The sequence below is a fragment of the Sander lucioperca genome, chromosome 12 (genome assembly GCF_008315115.2).
Source record: "Sander lucioperca isolate FBNREF2018 chromosome 12, SLUC_FBN_1.2, whole genome shotgun sequence".
NCBI lineage: Eukaryota > Metazoa > Chordata > Actinopteri > Perciformes > Percidae > Sander > Sander lucioperca.
This window is the reverse complement of record NC_050184.1, coordinates 37,222,082-37,239,688: the sequence shown is the minus strand read 5'-3', so window position 1 is coordinate 37,239,688 and position 17,607 is coordinate 37,222,082. Positions and strand designations below refer to the sequence as shown.

General features: G+C 39.3%; 3 protein-coding genes across 8 annotated transcripts in view; all 3 read left to right on the top strand.

Moving 5' to 3' along the window:
• LOC116038581 (homeobox protein Hox-C10a-like) overlaps nt 1-17,607 on the top strand; it is a 133,358-nt gene that overhangs the window by 82,729 nt on the left and 33,022 nt on the right. Inside the window, exon 3 of one of the 6 annotated variants that reach the window (XM_036007930.1) lies at nt 14,798-15,032. The exons of the other annotated variants lie outside the window; for them this stretch is intronic. The gene's annotated coding sequence lies outside the window, so the exon portion shown is untranslated. Of the gene's footprint in view, nt 1-14,797; nt 15,033-17,607 lie in introns of those variants that run through there. 6 annotated transcript variants of the gene reach the window in all.
• hoxc9a (homeobox C9a) lies at nt 6,532-8,764 on the top strand. The gene is made up of 2 exons (XM_031283215.2): nt 6,532-7,209; nt 8,319-8,764. Exons 1-2 carry the CDS (start codon nt 6,666-6,668, stop codon nt 8,561-8,563), a joined length of 789 nt encoding a protein of 262 aa, XP_031139075.1. The 5' UTR covers nt 6,532-6,665; the 3' UTR covers nt 8,564-8,764.
• hoxc8a (homeobox C8a) lies at nt 12,643-16,380 on the top strand. The gene is made up of 2 exons (XM_031283227.2): nt 12,643-13,395; nt 14,798-16,380. The coding sequence occupies exons 1-2, from the start codon at nt 12,960-12,962 to the stop codon at nt 15,112-15,114; spliced, it is 753 nt and encodes a 250-aa protein (XP_031139087.1). The 5' UTR covers nt 12,643-12,959; the 3' UTR covers nt 15,115-16,380.

Genomic DNA, 17,607 nt, shown 5'->3' with positions numbered 1-17,607 from the left:
GTGGTTTAGGTAGTTTCATGTTGTTGGGGTTGGCTTCCTGGCTCGGCAACAAGAAACTGCCTTGATTACGTCAGTTCGTCTTCATCAAGGGCACAATTTCCGCTGAATTACCCCCTATACTAGCCACCCAGGTCCCCGCAAATGGCATTGTAAATGAACTGAGCTGCAATACCTTGGACAGAGACGTTTTCTTTCTTTGCTGTTATTTTGTGGCGGGCTGTAAAACCTTCTGAGGCTCTCAGAAGGAGAATAGGTTGTAAACAACATGGGTAAAGTTTTAGACTGCGTTGTATTGCATCTGTCATCACTGGCTGTCTGCTTAGGTTTAGTGGTTTCAGCTGCTTTATGGTGATTTGAATAGAATAGATGGGTAGATAGATACAAGTAGATAGATATATGTCACATATTTGACTCATTCATTTATCTGACAAATTAATCTGGGTCTATAACAGGAAATGGATGCGTATTGATATTTTCATGATATTATGTGAGCATACGTTTTGTTCTTGTAAAAGCTAATACACGGCTGCTTGAAATGTAGCCTATTATTCCAAAATGCCGTGCAACCCAAATTTCCAATTTGCTGAGAAATGACCTAATAGTAAAATACATGTGATACTATGATCTAATTCTTAATTTGAAATGTTTTTCACAAACTTCAACACACGTAATGACTTACACAAAATGACAACAATCATCCCATTAGAAGTCACATTTTGCTAATTGAGGCCTATTTTATTTTTTCAGTGAAATGCCATTCCTCTTTTTTATTATACATTAAATAGCTTAACTCGTTCATATCATGGTTTATTTGTTCTTAATCTTGTTTCATTGCATAGTTTGGAGTTAAACTTTTGTTTCCCCGGCCCGTTAACGAGCTGATGGTACTAGCGAATCTTAAATAAATGTATTATATTGCCCTAACTATTAATTAAGACCTACATTTTTAAGACTTAGCCCGAGTTTATAGATACAAATGATTTCCATTTTCGTTTAATTACAATAGCCTCACTATTAAATAATATTTTAGTTCAACAACACTGAATTATTTGACTTAATGCTGGCACAGGCTTATTTGTTTATATCGGAAACTATAGTCAGTGACCCAACTTTATTTAAGTATCGCCTAATCAATTTATTATTTATTATTAACATTATGGATGTGTTTAGCAGAGATTAAATTAATATATGCTATTAAGGAAAATGAAAGTCTTGAGGAAAGTGATGAGTTTTTCCAAAAGAAAGACAATAACTTATTTACGTAACAGTTTTGGCGCAGTCAGCATCTTTTCTGCAAAGCAGTCCAGTGTTGATCCTGGTCACTATTTCCCCTTGTTTTCTCAGCCCCCCTCCCTTTGGCGGTAGTGCAACTGGAAGAGACAGTCTGGAATCCAAAGTCACTTTCATTCAGCTCAGTGAATGAGTGTCTCCCTTGGAATGTATCACTGACAAAGACTTTACAGCGCTGGAAACAGCCCCGAGAGCTGCACAGATTCACCCTAAAACCATATACACATAAAGCAATTTATTTCACTTTGTAGTGGCGCACAGGAACTGAAGGCTTTAGTTAGCCACTTCCTTGGGACAGCTCAAGATGTGTTACTGCCACTGGCATGATCAGACATGAACCAACTATGCTAACGGATTTCTTTTTCCTTTTTTTCTGACATACATTTATAGCTGTTTCTGTGAGATGTAGGGGGAAATAAGCTCCTCGTGTTTTAATTATACCTAAAGTTTTTTTTTTTTAAGATAAAGTTGGTAGACGATTAGATTCAGAAGACGAGGGCTGTTAACTTTATTTCAGTGGAAAATGTTTCGATTTGTTTTATTATATTGAACATTGTTGGAGAAGTAAAACTCAATATGTAGCTTTAAAAACTTGAATGTTACGCTAATTAATAATTAGGAATATTTGTATCCGCATTGCGTGGTTTGAAACTGGCAATCAACTAAGCTGTATACGCAGAAACAACATGGCTGCAAAAATACCACAAATAGCGTCTTTTTTATTCAAGAGATGATGATCAATATCATTTATGAATTACCTCGCCTTTTCTAACCAAGAAAGGAGGACGAGAATGCAACATGTTTGCTATCACAGCGGCAGGCCTAGTCACCACATATAATCAGCAATAGCTCTCAGATCATCTTATGCTGAAAAACGGATGGATTTTATCAAGTGTTTTGATTAAAAAATGCTTTTGGGACAGTCTGAAAGGATAATTTACCATTAAGAGGCGTGTTTGGATGAAACTGTAATATGCAGGTACATATGTTCGGTCTACGATCTGTCAGCACATGAGTGTTATAAATAACTTTTCATATCCACTTTGAATTTTCCATATGCAGAGTTTAAGCGCGTATAATACGGTCCAAATGTGGCCTATATAGGCCAGTATTTACAACTTCTTTGGTTTAACTGCGCTGTGCGTGTGTTTTTGAGAGAATGGCTGTTGGAGGTTCATGGGTAAATGTACTTTTCTTATGTGTTGACTATTTCTTGGAGGAAATTAGGCTACATTTAATATCTTAAATATTGACAGAATAGATAATGTGCCTTTGCCCTGCCATCACACAGAAGCCAACAAATGTGACTGCAAGTGTCTGATAAAAGAAAGTCAGAGCGTTCGTTTGGTATTCATCCATTCAGCAATGACACAAACTGGTTGTGCTGATGGAAGTGAAAAACAAAATTCAGACTCCCTTGACAATGAAGACAAATCATCTTTACATGCTCATTAATAATCAGTCTTTCGAATTCTGTGCTTCTATCTGCTTTATGATTATAATAATACAAACAGATGGTAATCTGCAGCCAGTCATAATCTACCATTCACACATTTAAACTGTTCCGTCTGCAGATTTAGTTTTGTTGTTAAACCATACGGACAGATTCATGATCTTAATTGAAGCTGCCCTGTTCAATAGTTATCGTTCTTAACATTTTTATTCGAAAACTACATTTAGGCGAAGCAAACACTTTAACCAAAGTGATCTGTAGCTATTGGAGTATAGGCGCAGGTCATTTAAAACTTGTTTTTGCCTGTAATAGGAAGCATCACCGCACTGCGGCGGCACCAATAGGTTACACCCAGATTGTGTCTCACTGTAATTTTTTTGTCCGTTATCTTATTGTCTAAAACAGAAACATTATCCACCTCAGTTAGGCTGTGACCATGCTAACATATATATATATATATATATATATATATATATATATATATATATATATATATATATATATATATATATATAGGCCTTTATAATCCGTATTTGGTCATTATTTTGAATAGAAAACTGAATCGTGTAACGTGTAGAAATGTCAGAGCCAGACTGTGGCGGAATAATAGCATCAGTTTCAAGCATTGTTTTCATTAATTTATTTAGTTGTTATAAACTTAGGCCTTTATGAATTACTTTGCATTTGAGACGTATAGGACAATGACCCTGAAGATGAAGACACAAAGTAAGCGCCATGATCAGAGTCTAAGGCTAGATGGTGTGTGTTGTACAGACTGTAAAGCCTTTAGAGGTAAATTTGTGATTTTGGACTAAATGAATAATATGGACCTCACTTGACTATAGACGAACATAGAGCCCATCTAAAACCAAACCAACTGTTTCGTATCATTTGTCTCCTTCCAAACGTGTACTGTTACTTTATTTACCCATTTCTAGTCTCCATTTATTTATTTATTTATTTATCTATTGGTGGTACTGGATCATGTTCAAAACCAAGTGACAAACCATTAGCTTACTTTTTGTTTACAAAACGGCAAATAGCAGACTGTGTTTCTATAGGTACAAATGTTAAAAAATGACATGTTGAGCGATGCAACAAAGAGGCATTTCTTCGGCAGTATAATCTTAAATGGTATATTGTGTTCAGGAATGCCAGAAATGAACAACAACAAAGGAATATTTAATGATGCAATCGTTTTTATTATTATAACTCAACAAACATGATAAACGACTGGAATAGATAGGCTGCATTGTAAAAAAGAAAGAAAATGATCACTTCTCCTTAATGGACACACACACACACACACACACACACACACACACACACACACACACACACACACTGTCTCACTCACTCTCTATCTCTCTCTCACACACACACACACACACACACACACACACACACACACACTCACACACACACACACACACACACACACACACACACACACACACACACACACACACACACACACACACACACACACACTCGCACACACACACACACACACACACTCTCGCACACTCACACACACACACACACACACACACACACACACACACACACACACGCACACACACACACTCAAAACAGGCGCACACCCAAAACAATACAAAGGATTATTCACAGGATTACTCTAGACATAGATACGAGCTATATATATGACCATATGTTATGGTAATAAATGGCCAATTAATACTTTTTTTATTCTGATTTAATGGAAGCAGCACAATAAACGGACTTAGACCTTAAACCTGCAGAAAACACTTTAAAACGATCTAATTTAAGATATGGGACATTTGTTAAACGGCTGTATTTCCGCAGACATGTGGAGAAATGTTTGACTCTCCGCAGAATTGCGCATTCATCAGCACTCACCAGGACACCATTTGGCGTAATCCGGGTTAAGGTCTGGCGTCTGGCCTTTTAAATTTCATGGTTGAATCTGAACTCAGCAGCATGACAAACATCGCACTTCCTAATGCGGATACTTATTACATTTTGTTTTACGTCATGACGTCCAAATAACATCAGTTGCTTTCCAAGTGTATGGAATAAATTTAAGCTAAAGTTAAATTTAGTCTAGACTAATTAGTGACGTCATGTGATCCTTGTAGCTTGGCCCTGACAAAGGCTAGATTTGTTTTCTAGAGATTTTCCCTACCGCGCGTTATTATCACTCATAAATTGGGATTTATTTTAAAATTAGTCTCTGGTTAAACTGTCAGTTCGTATTTATGGAACACAGTGCACCCATGCAGTTCGAGTTCATTCCAGCATAGTGAAGTGTGATTTGTTCGGCTGCACTATAATTTCACTCTTGCAGGTCTACACACCGTTATATTTAGCTCCATCGTCTTAAAGTTGGCAATAATTCAATTCAATTAGTTTTATTCTTCAAACTACTGGGCCACAGTAAAAGAAAAAAAGATATTTCAAACACCAATTACGCACATCATCATACAACACTAAATAAATTGCCTACACAGATAAAACATACATGCATACAGGCAAGATTAAAACTCATCAGAATGACACTCCTCAGCATCACCGTTTCTCAAACATGTACAAATACACACTCCTGCATCAAAATCACAGGAATATAACGTGTGCAGTTTTTAGGATTTAATAACGCTATGTTGTTGTCGACCACATCCAGTCTACACATGTGCATTAAACTTTCAGTATGTAGCCTATGTCACAATTAGTCGAATTAGTGTTCCCTGGGACACTGGTGTCTTCTTCGGTTAGTCTTGTTTCATTGTATATTAGTATTGTATTATTTTCTGTGTCGCTGCAACCCTGCAGAAAAGTTCAGGGTTGTTTCACAGTCTACTAACTGACAAGCTACTCTAGTATATCTCAGGGCAAAACGGTAAACTCTTGTCATTAGATACAAGAGTAACATTATCCTTGTTATAAAAGCTTTCATATTTAGACCTTTAACGAACCTTTTTACTTCCTCTGCTCTCTGCAGTCTTCTGTTTCCTGTCTCCGGCCTTTCTGTTTGATAGGAATTGTTTCGCGTGCATAAAGTGGTGGTGGTTTTATGTTGAGCGAGGAACTCGGATGCAGTCTTATTAACGACACGTTTATGAACAATCAAATGGTCCTCGTTAAAATTTATTGATGGGCATAAAAACATAGACGGTCACTAGCCGAATATAACCCGCTGCAGTGGGCTGCTTGTCAAGAATCTGAATCCCCTCCTCTCCTATCTCCGCAGATCCGAAATGTTTGGTCGGTTGCGCTCGTTAAAACGGTGCAAACTTAATTGTTGATGTATCCTGCATCCCGTATTTTGATTCCCTCTCTCGTCTGTCTAGTCTATATGTAGCTACTGTGAAGGCGAAATAAACAGCATAACACAGGAAGTTATAAACCCTTCACCTTATCAAATGTGCTGCTGCTTTGATAAAGATAAAAGGCGTCAACGATACAATAAACACTTTAATGCTGTAATACTATACATTGCAATAACACGGGGCTATGATAGATTTTGTCAGACAGAGATTGATTACACCATCAAATAGTGCCTTGCTCGGTTTTAGACGTAACAGTGCGCAGGTCTGTACTGCGACTAGAGAAAGATCCACTAGTAGCACTACAAAGACACGTTTTCTTTATTAAAGAAACATGGTTGTTAAAGTTACCTCTAATACGTCCCAGAGAAAGAGCAAAAGAGCACATTCTTTAATCCGATTATGTGCACTGGTATCCCAGGATAAGTGGCGCATTGATCCACTGTACAATTTTTGCGGGGGTAAATATAATCACGTGTCGGTGAGGCAGCCAATAGCAGCCAGGGAAGCGCTGAGAAATAATTACCTGCCTTGATTGTTCTATGGCTAGATAAAAAAGTACACATACACTCCATATAATAATCGGATGCATGTAAAAGAGTCGGGGAAGCTTCGACATGTCGACCACGGGTCCCATAAGTAATTATTATGTGGACTCCTTGATCAACCATGAAAACGAGGATGTCCTTGCTGCAGCTCGGTTTTCGGCTCCCGGTTCGCACCCAGCCGGCCCTCGTCCGACGTCTCTAGTACCGGAGTGTGCTGACTTTCCTTCCTGCAGCTTCGCACCCAAGGCACCCGTCTTCTCCACCTCCTGGACCCCTGTACACTCCCAGTCATCAGTGGTTTACCATCCATACAGTCACCAACCTCATTTAGGCACAGACTCGAGGTATATGCGGTCATGGCTGGAGCCGATATCAGGCGCCGTGCCTTTCCATGGCTATCCGGGGAACAGCAGGCACTATGGGCTGAAACCCGACGCCTTTCAGGAGCACAGAGCCGCCGAGTGTCTCGGCTCCAGCGGACGGACCTACACGGATTATCTGTACTGCTCGTCCACTGACATGCGAGAGAAGACGCAGCAAAATATCCCCTCTCCCGAGTCGGAGATCCTGACTTCAGGGAAACATAAAGACGAGAAGCCGGAGCTAGATCCGAGTAAGTTCAAGCTCCTACCGTCTTTTACAACCGGGTGGGAGTTTTGGTTTGGGATTGTGTAAAGCTGCTTTTGCTTAGAAGCATTTTAACGCCCCGCATAACGTGAAATTATAAACTGTTTCTTCCTCCCTTTTCAGATGAGCAGAATCGCCTTTGCTAGGGGGGAAAGCTTTAGGAACTATAAAGACAAACGCTACTAGGCTAATATTGGGGCTATAAAACCAGACGGGGTTGTAAACATGGACTCAAACCTACAGGAAGACGTTGGATTTGGAAGGCTGTTGCGTAATGTTAAAACATGCAAGGTGCTCTTTTTAAGAGAACAACCTAAACTGACATGTGATATAATATTAATCAGTAAATGCTTTATAAAATGCTTTATAATGCCTTTTTACGACCATATGTTGACCCAGTGCCATTACGCACGGCACATGCAGCCCTATAAGCCGACTTCCAGTCCTGTTTTTTTTTCATGTAGGCCCGTCTTGTGACGAAAAGCAAATGTTTGGCACCATTTGATGGTAAAATAGGCCTACATTATTTACCCACATAATAAAGAGAATATGATATATCGCATATAGATATGAAAATGTGCTCTCCTCTCTGGGTCCACAACAAATTCACATGACTCTTCCAGCCAACTTGAGGAATGTAGGGAGATACTGGAGGACTTTCACCACGGACCTGTAAAGGCTTGAACCACGGGCCATTTTATGGGCCAATAAAGTGAATAAGCGCATTGAGTATTTTACGATGGTGTTACTCACAAGTCAAGGGGACAAGGAAGCAAATCAGTGTAGGGTTGGATAGTCTGAGGCTGAGAATCTTCCCTCAACATTTTTACTATCAGTTTAGCTTTAATGGTAAACATCAAACTTGTGTATGTTTTGTCATTGTTTTCAATTGTAGCACCTTGTGATGAGCCCACAGAATTGTTGTAAATCCAAAGGCACATTTTCTAAAAGCTAATGTGGTAGTCATTTGTCATTGTTTCAGTTTTTAAAATGCCCCACAGTGTTGCCCCTATTTTCTGTCTTTATTATTATTATTATTATTATTATTATTATTATTATTATTATTATTATTATTAATATTATTTTTACTTGCAGATAACCCTGTGGCAAATTGGATACACGCCCGCTCCACGAGGAAGAAGCGATGTCCTTACACAAAGTACCAGACTCTCGAACTGGAAAAGGAGTTTTTGTTCAATATGTACCTTACTAGAGACCGCCGATTCGAGGTCGCGAGGGTCCTGAATCTGACCGAGAGACAGGTCAAAATCTGGTTTCAGAACCGGCGAATGAAGATGAAGAAAATGAACAAAGAAAAGACCGACAGCAAAGAACAATAATGTGGATTGCAGTCACAAAACAACCATAGTAACCACTAGTCACATGGACAGCACAGATGTACCAAAACATACTATGATCCCTCTCTCTCTCTCCTCCTCTTTGTATTTATCACTATGTTGGATTTTCTATTAACCTTAACTTCGAGACTGTATGATTTTGATTGTTATTTTTCAGTGCACACGTGTGTGTCCACCTATATAAAAAAGAAAAAGATACTTCTAAGGGAGATAATTACGTTCTGCCTTCACTTCGAAATACCTTTACGTTTTTTTTGTAAGAGAAATGATACAAGTGCAGTTTTGGACATGTTAAAACTGTCTGAAGAAAGAGACTACTTGAATTCTTTTGAATTTCACAAACCCATAATTTATGATGTGAATGTTTTCTTTCATGTTTCTTCCTTTGTACGTTGTTGTGCAGGTGCAGTATTTTGTACAGAAACGGAACATCTGCCATCGGACTTGTCTGTCTTGTATTTTTGTGATAGTTGTTGCTGTATTTGTGCATCTTTTTTGATTGTAGCCTACGAGTTTAACGATAGAGTGTAGATAAAGACTTCTGCAAATATAAACATTATCACTAAGTGCTTGTATGCTGTGTTCATTGTGACTCACGAGGGTATCATATTTGCGACCAAACACATTTAGTAATTAGTACGTGGCGGCAGAGAGGGCCTAACAAACAGGATCTCATTAAATATCAGCTTAACTATTTGCTTGATTTTAAAAAACAATCCCGCAGATAAATGGAGTTACCAAATCACATATTGGGTAAGCTACATGTTGCAAACAGATGGATGTTTGCTAAATAATTATGCCTCCACAATTTTTCGTCTTATGTTTTTCCCGACGAGCATTCCTCCAAGCAAGCAAAGGCCTAAATGAGCTCTGTCACCGCAAATAATGGCGAGGTCGAAAACGTAACGTTGTCAGAGCAGTTAAGGCTTTAGCAAGACAACATTGTTTTTATTTAGCTTTGCATTGCTTCAAATTGGGGTCTTAATTATCATTGTTTAAGCCTCAGCCACGTATTTACAGATGTGCAAATATTTAAGGATAAGTGCACACACGCCAAATAAACACAAATAGCCCGGTTTGGTCTTTTGAGGAGAAGAAAAGTATATTTCTCCAACAACAATAAGCACCGGTTTTACTGCCAAATAATTCATTCTGCTGTTTACGGTTTTACTAATATTGGTGATATGTAGCTGTAGGCTATAGTTCATTTAAATTGAATAAAAAAAACGTATAGGAGCAAAATATATGTGATACATGCGCGATCTTTGTTTTATTGCTCTATGCCCTAGGCTATGTGTTGAAAGTACACAAAACTATTTGTGCAGTTGTCACACTTCCAAGAACGTATTCGTGTATCAATATTAACAACTGCTATGAAGTATTTTTCTAAACGAATTAGGCTACCTTTATACATAATCGTATTGCTAGTTGAATACGTTCGCCAGGCACACATGCGATCAGAAAATCTGAGACATTTAAACATTTGAGTGCAAACGTGAGAGACAATTTCCCAAGTCTCGCATTTGTTTCCTGGGATAGGCCTAAATTGCCTTTTTGTGGTGGCAAACAATACGGACAGGATGCTGTAATTTCAAAGCCTAATCCAGTGCATTTCCGCTCAGCTCGGACAAAGCTGCCAGTTTTACAGCCCCTGTTGGAGCTCGGCTGTTTGTCTCAAATGCAGACGAACAAAGCAAACTCGACTAACTGGCTAGACGTCTGGGCTAAATTACTTTATGGTTTTAATGGACGGTGGTGGTGGACTCCTTCAAAGGAGAATCATGCGCCCCGTTCAGAGGACTGTTGCCTTGTGAGCCAGCCGCAGCCCCCTGCACTTCATCACATGAGTGGGCTATTAGCTTACAATTAGATGGGGAAACGTCAATAGTTATTGTGCACAAATATGTATTCTGCAGAGTACTGTTATCTCTTATATGAGAGCAGGTAGCGGCCATGGCTGCAGTCCAACAACTGCTTCAAGCCTGCTGTAAAACAGAGGAGACTGGCGGCATGTAGTTACAGATCTGGTAGTAAATGGCTTCTTTAACGCTGCTTTATTTCAGGAAAAGGACGTGATACGTATAACGTTTGGACAAATGGGGAGACCCTTTCTGTCCACATCACAGTTGTTTCTGATTGGTGGATTCTTTCAGGTTTAGGCACACATCTGTACACTAGATGACGCTGTTGGTCCATGTTTTGAGCGGGGTCTGTGCGTTGAAGGGCTTCTTCACAGCTCTGTGGCTTGGCTGAAAAATGAGTAACCTATCGATGACAAAATGACAGATATGCTCATCCACCGCATTTTGTGTAATAGGCCACAGAGCAGCACTCTGGAATGCAGCGGGCTGGTTGTTGTGTTGGACACAGAGTGTGTGCATACATAGGATTTTTATTTTATTTTATTTTGTTTTTATTTTATTTCTGTCTCGTGAGTTACATTTTTATTTTACTTTTTGTCACTTTCTCTGTTTAAACACTTTTCTCATTGTCTTTAAATTTAAGAGTTAATTGGGATGTTGTGGTATTTATTTTTATATATTTATCATTGTGTACCCAATAAAAATAGGATTATTTTGCTCAGACAGGTTTTTAGTTTTGACAAAGGGTAATAATATCTGCATTTTGGATAAGAAAATACGGCATTGCGTTTAGATTCTTAGTTTTTTTGCATTTGTTTTTCTTATATTTCATGGTGTAAATTAAAAAAGAATAACTCCATTAAAATACTTAAGAAGAAAAACAAACAAAGAAACACATAATTAACATAACAATAACATAATAAATGAACAGCCAGAAACAATTAAACAATTAAAAAATATAAAGACTTTAATAACAATTTGCATTAATAACATCAATACAACACTGACAGCAGAAACAACAGCAGCAACAACATTATGTAGGTTATACTACTCACATCATACAACATAAAAATACTAATAATAGTAGGTTATAGCCTAATAATAGTAATGTTATATAGATAATAACAATTATTTAATTGTAACTGCACAGTTTGTTAAAAAAAAGACAGCTACTGCTCATTTATATCGTGTCGGTTGTGACGTCTGTACCAGCAGCTCAAAGTCCCCAAGAAGTGTGCAACAATGATTGGCAATCTGCATATTTATAGTGTGTGAAAGGTCTATAAATTCGCTCAGTGCGCCTTACATATTTTACGATGATGTGTATAAAACGTCAGTAACCGCAAAAAACCACACTGGCATATTTGGAGATAGAGACCATACAACTATTGAGCTGGGAAATGTGCGCGCGCTCATTGTAGCTAAACATCTGATGTAAAATTTTATGAACTCCTCCACGTGGGAGATTTACTGCTTATCCTCGTCGGTTTTACGGGGTCAGTAAGTGGCACCTAGTATTCACAGGTCGTGTTTATATTTGCGTGTGTCGGTGTTTTACAGCGCATGGTGCAAGTGTGTCGCCCTGGCCTTTACTCGATTACACGAGGATGATGTTATGTCTTATTCTCATACATTGTTTCACTTGTATGTCATAGCTTCAGTGTTGTCTTGCTTTTGCATTTTTAGTGTTGCTTTATGTAACGTTTTGGTGTTCATACTTCCCAAATGTTGACCTATGTTGACCTCCTGGAGCCCATCAAAGCTCCACTATTTTCTAGAAATGAGTGTATAAGCTTCAATAGGGCCTGGCAAGGAAAACAGCAACTCATAACTGCTGTATCCGTTATGAGTTATGAGAGGGAACCTTCCCTGTTTTGTACACTTCATAACCTCCATGCAAAGACAACAAGCAAAGTGTATGTGTGTAATGTGTCTTAGTCTTTATCGTAACCACTCCACATCTCCATTGATCAGCTTATAACAAAGCTTTTTGTGATAAACATAACATTGATCATATTTAAAGCCTCTTGTTGTTGGTTATGATTAGTGCAGCTCCTTTCAAGGTGGATATACGTAGGGCCCACGTCTGACCGGTCGTAGGAAGATGAAGGGGTGGGGGGTGGAGGAGGGTGGGGGGCGCTTGTGGTGGGGGTGGTTCGGTGGGAAGCTAAAAAAAAAAAAAAAGGAAAAAGAAAGAAAAGAGCAGCGTCTGTGACTGTGCCGGTGGAGCAAGCCAGCTTTAACCTTTGCTAAGGCACACCCAAAGCACATGCCATGAGCCGGGTTTGAGCCTGCGAAACCTGGGGAAAAACACTCACGACTGCAAGAGAAATCCAATGAGAGGAACGGCTCAGACAGAGTGAGCTGCCGTAGATTGTCCAAAGGGGCAGCGTTTCTCCTAGTTCCGGTTTGTCTGCCTGTGCGCGCTGTGCGAGTTGGGACCCTAAACAAAAGGCTGCCATCATCCTAAAGGAGATATTCTGCGAGAGAGCCCGTCTGCTTGATGCTAACTAAACATGAGCTCCTATTTTGTTAATCCTCTTTTTTCTAAGTACAAAGGCGGCGAGTCACTGGAGCCAACTTACTACGACTGCAGGTTTCCACAAAGCGTTGCCCGCAGCCACACGCTGGTTTACGGACCCGGAGCAGCCGCACCGGGCTTTCAGCACCCGTCCCATCATGTGCAGGACTTTTTCCACCACGGGACCACTGGGATCTCCAACCCCGGATACCAGCAAAACCCCTGCGCTTTGGCTTGCCACGGAGACGCAACGAAATTTTATGGATATGAAGCCCTTCCGAGGCAAACGCTGTATGGTACCCAGCAAGACGCAAGCCTAGCGCAATACCCAGACTGTAAATCGTCGAGCAGCTCTAACCCTGGAGAAGGACAAGGCCACTTAAATCAAAACTCCAGTCCCAGTCTTATGTTTCCTTGGATGAGACCCCACGGTCAGAAATATTTCCTATTCTTTCGATTTTACTCTGTGCGCGCGCGTGTATGTGTGTGCGTGTTTGTGTGTGTGTGTGTGTGTGTGTGTGTGTGTGTCTGCTTGTTATGTGTCTGTTTGCATTCGTGCTAAATATTATTGAGTATGCACGAGTGTGTCTCTTAACTATAAAACGAAATAAGTCAGGGAACATGATGGGGCACATACAACCTGTACTGCATGCTGCTGTTAACTCTGCAGCACATGTCCATACAGGGCTGAATTTTTGCTTTCAAAAGTTCCTTTAAACAACGAATTGCTGATCACAGCTCATGACAGCAGCTCTTTGAAGTCAATTATCGTTGTCATAAGATATTTCACAAACTCTAAACGCACTAGGGGAAGAATGAATAAGTCATAGTTTAAAATATGGTGGTGCCACACACACTAGTAGCACGCAGAGTGACAGGAGGGTTAGCTGAAACACAACATGCCCCCATTATCCAGAATCCGGGTTTTAGGGGTTTGGGGGTAATTTGACCCACAGGCCCAATGTGGCTCAGACTCATACAGCCATAATCATAAGGGCTTTGTAGATATTACCTCCTCCATTCATGGATCATTCTGCTCAGGCTATCAGGCTACATTAACTCCACACAGGTGTAAGCTTCATTTTTATCTGCTCAGAGATATTTATCATTAGCCTGACCCCATCTGTTGTTACAGTGCATCTTAACCTCACCTCTTTTCTCATACTTTTCTCCCCTCTTCTTATTTTCCTTATGTGTGTATCACTCTGTGTGTGTGTGTGTGTGTGTGTGTGTGTGTGTGTGTGTGTGTGTGTGGGGAATCTCAACCAGGCTTGTGTAGGCCCTGTTGCTAGTGAGGAAAACCACACTAATTTAGGTGCTTCTACACGTAGTTTAAATACTAATCTAAAATAGAATATGTTGATTTTGGTTTGTAGGAATTTATCATCAATACACTGATGGCAATATAAGACACCCTTGCCTAAATTAATAGATATATTAATTAATAATTGATAGCCATTTTCAATACAAATACAGAATATTCTCACACTCACCCAGTAACTCTTTAGTGAAAGTGGGCGTAAAAGTCGGAGGACCTGCAGACAGATCTGTAAATGGCACAAACGTAAGTGAAACATACAACTACGTTTAGAAATTCCACACGGAATACGAACTGTATTGCTTAATAGAATTACCCATGTCACACTTTAAATAAGGGCTTCCCCCGCTCTTAATGAGTGAATGTGAATAGGAGTGAAAGCTAAATGAAGGAGCTGAACGATTAGTATTCATTAATTCTGCAAATGCAGAATTAATTATAAGTCATCTGAATGATTTTTTTTTATTGGGGACCGTTGTCAGTCCAGCTAACCTCTTGGCTTTATTTTATTCAAGCCCCAGGCAGACGGAATGGGAGGCAAACCTACAGTCGTTACCAAACTCTTGAACTGGAGAAGGAGTTTCTCTTCAACCCTTACCTGACCCGCAAGAGAAGGATTGAGGTGTCTCACGCCCTGAGCCTCACCGAGCGGCAGGTGAAGATTTGGTTTCAGAACAGGAGGATGAAGTGGAAAAAAGAAAACAACAAAGACAAGTTTCCGGGTCAGAGAGGAGAGGCTGAAGCCGAGGCCGAGGAAGAGGGCAACGAGGACGGTGAAGGGGAAGAGGCAGAAGAGAAAGAAGCGGAAGAGAAAGAAGAGACCAAGGAGTGATTTTATGGTCCTTTTTATGGTTATATGGCTGAAAAAGAGAAAAGAGAGGTCCCATAAACAGACGAAGAGTCACAAGGAGGCAGAGAGCGTCAACTTTATGACCACCCTTTCATTATGTCAAGAGGGAACAGGAATCCCTCTTAATATTGCTGTCATAAATAGACAAAATTCTCCCTTCTCACGATTATCCTAACATGAGTTGCATTTGGATTTGGATTCTGTAGAAGCTACACACGCTTGTAGCTCATTTTCTTTGATAGAACAGTCACCCTTGCCAAAAGAGGGTCAATTAAAAACGCATGTTAGATGGAAAATGGCTTAGCTATTTTGTACCAATTTTGCTTTTAATAACTATCAGAAGCATAGCCAAATAAGATCAAAACATGACCAACGCCGACCTGTGTTGTAAATATATTATAGCCTACATTTAAAAGAACATGGACGTCATTTCAGAGTAGCCTTTCCGAAATTGTAAGCGAAATGTATGGCCTATAACTTAGTAGTAAGTGTTCAAACATCATCGCAGCAGTTACATTGGCTAACGACCTGTGTAGAAACCACAAGTTTTATTATTCTAATTGTTACTGTTACTGTTTTACTCGTTTTCATGTGAATGGCCTAGACAAAGATAGCCATTAGCTCCTCAGACATCTTTTTCTAGGATTACCAGGGAAATGCAATCGTTTGAAATCCTTTGATGCTACCTAAACCTGGGGGAATTGCAATAGAGATTTCTGAATATAGAGATTTCATATGGTTTTAATTTTAAAAGTGTTCTATATCATCATTATATTAAGTTATGTATGTAGCATTTAGCCTACCCAATATACAATATACACTTGTTGAAGACAATTTGTGAGTCTTGGGAAGACAATTAGTTTAAAGCCAAGCAAACTATTTTGAGATTGTACCACGGCACTACCTAAACTCAGAGCTTTGCCTTTGCTGAATTTATATTCCTCACTTGTGGCATCGCTCTGATTCGATTGCAAGCTATTTCCCCAACAACTAAAACTGCCTATAACGCACATTTACTGTGTATGATAATACATGCTACAATTACAAGGATTTTAAAATAAGGGAATTTTTATTTTAATGTGCTGGTGACATAGCGTAGTTGTTTTGCACTGAATATAATCTTTATGTACGTCTTGTTATATATTGATGTTAACAATATGCTCGTTTCCTGGTGTTTCTCCTGTGAAAGACGGAATTGTGTGTCCCCGCCATTGTTGATGTAAAATTACAAATAAACAAAATGGCTCACAATAATTTCTGTTTTGTATTGATATTACAGCCTCGGTTACTGAAATTATTCCCTCTCCCCCCTCACACATAAAAATATGTGAAGTGAAAAGCTAAGTCGCAGTCCAGTCTAATATGCAGCGTACATATTCTGTTTCCTTTTTCCCCTTCTATGCTTTTCTCTCTTATGAACCTAACCTAACCTAACTTATGAACTTTGGGAGAGCCAAATATGAGCCTCAGTATATCCAGAAGTAGTTTGATACAAACAATCAAAACAATTAATTGAGGAAATGGCTAAACGTGCAACAATGGTGATGTTTTGATGATGCTTTGATTTTGCGCCCATACGCGCTAAAAAAATTCCTGGCTGTGGCAGGAGGCGCGGGCATATTGAATAGCCTCTTGGCTAAAGTTAGCCTAATTTAAACTTTTCAACTAATTCGATTAAAAAACGCCAGACATGCTTTTGCAGACGTATCCCTTTACCTTTTAAGGAAAGGTTGCGAATCCCATTCACAGCATGCTGCTCTCCAAAGCCTGAGTCGTGTTTGATTCATCCTCTTAATAAGAAACTTCCTCTCTTCAGGGAGGACACGAAGCTTTTCTTAATGAATCTTGGGATGAATAATGGCTGTTTGAGATGAGATGAACAAACATCTGGCGTGATGTTAATAATCTGACTAAATAATGGCAAAGCACGAGGGAGGCTTTATCTGTCTCTACCATGCTAGGTGTTGTGTGAAACGTTGTGTCCAGACAAACCTCCGGAAAGCGTCAGAGCGTTGAAATCAAAGCGGACAGGAGGCCAAGTGCAGGTAACACCTTGTGTCTCCTCCTCTCCTGTCCAGCTGCTGCTGCTTTAATGCTGACTGTTGAGAATAAACGTTAACAGTCAACATGCAATCAGAGTATCATTGAAGTAGCACAAGCACTTCCATGTGTCTCAAACGGTGCAGCAATGTAGGTCACTTGAGATGTTGTTACAATAAATAAAATACTCGGTCATGTATTTATAGTAATCTGATCCTTCTTTTTCAAATCATGAAATCTGACCTCTTCCAACTACTGTTTGCAACAGAATTCCACCCGCATTTTAATGAAATACGAGCTGTATTTTTAATTTGAAGGCCAATAACCGACTAGTAGTTGTGTATGTATATATATATATATATATATATATATATATATATATATATATATATATTTTTTTTTTTTTTATGTATTAGAACTAGGCTACATCTCGAC

Bases quoted from the DNA above. Each gene is read 5' to 3' on its own strand.
- hoxc9a (XM_031283215.2), top strand. From the start codon at position 6,666: ATGTCGACCACGGGTCCCATAAGTAATTATTATGTGGACTCCTTGATC. The intron at 7,210-8,318 runs GTAAGTTCAAGC...TTTTACTTGCAG, and splicing joins GAAGCCGGAGCTAGATCCGA to ATAACCCTGTGGCAAATTGG.
- hoxc8a (XM_031283227.2), top strand. From the start codon at position 12,960: ATGAGCTCCTATTTTGTTAATCCTCTTTTTTCTAAGTACAAAGGCGGC. The intron at 13,396-14,797 runs GTCAGAAATATT...ATTTTATTCAAG, and splicing joins TCCTTGGATGAGACCCCACG to CCCCAGGCAGACGGAATGGG.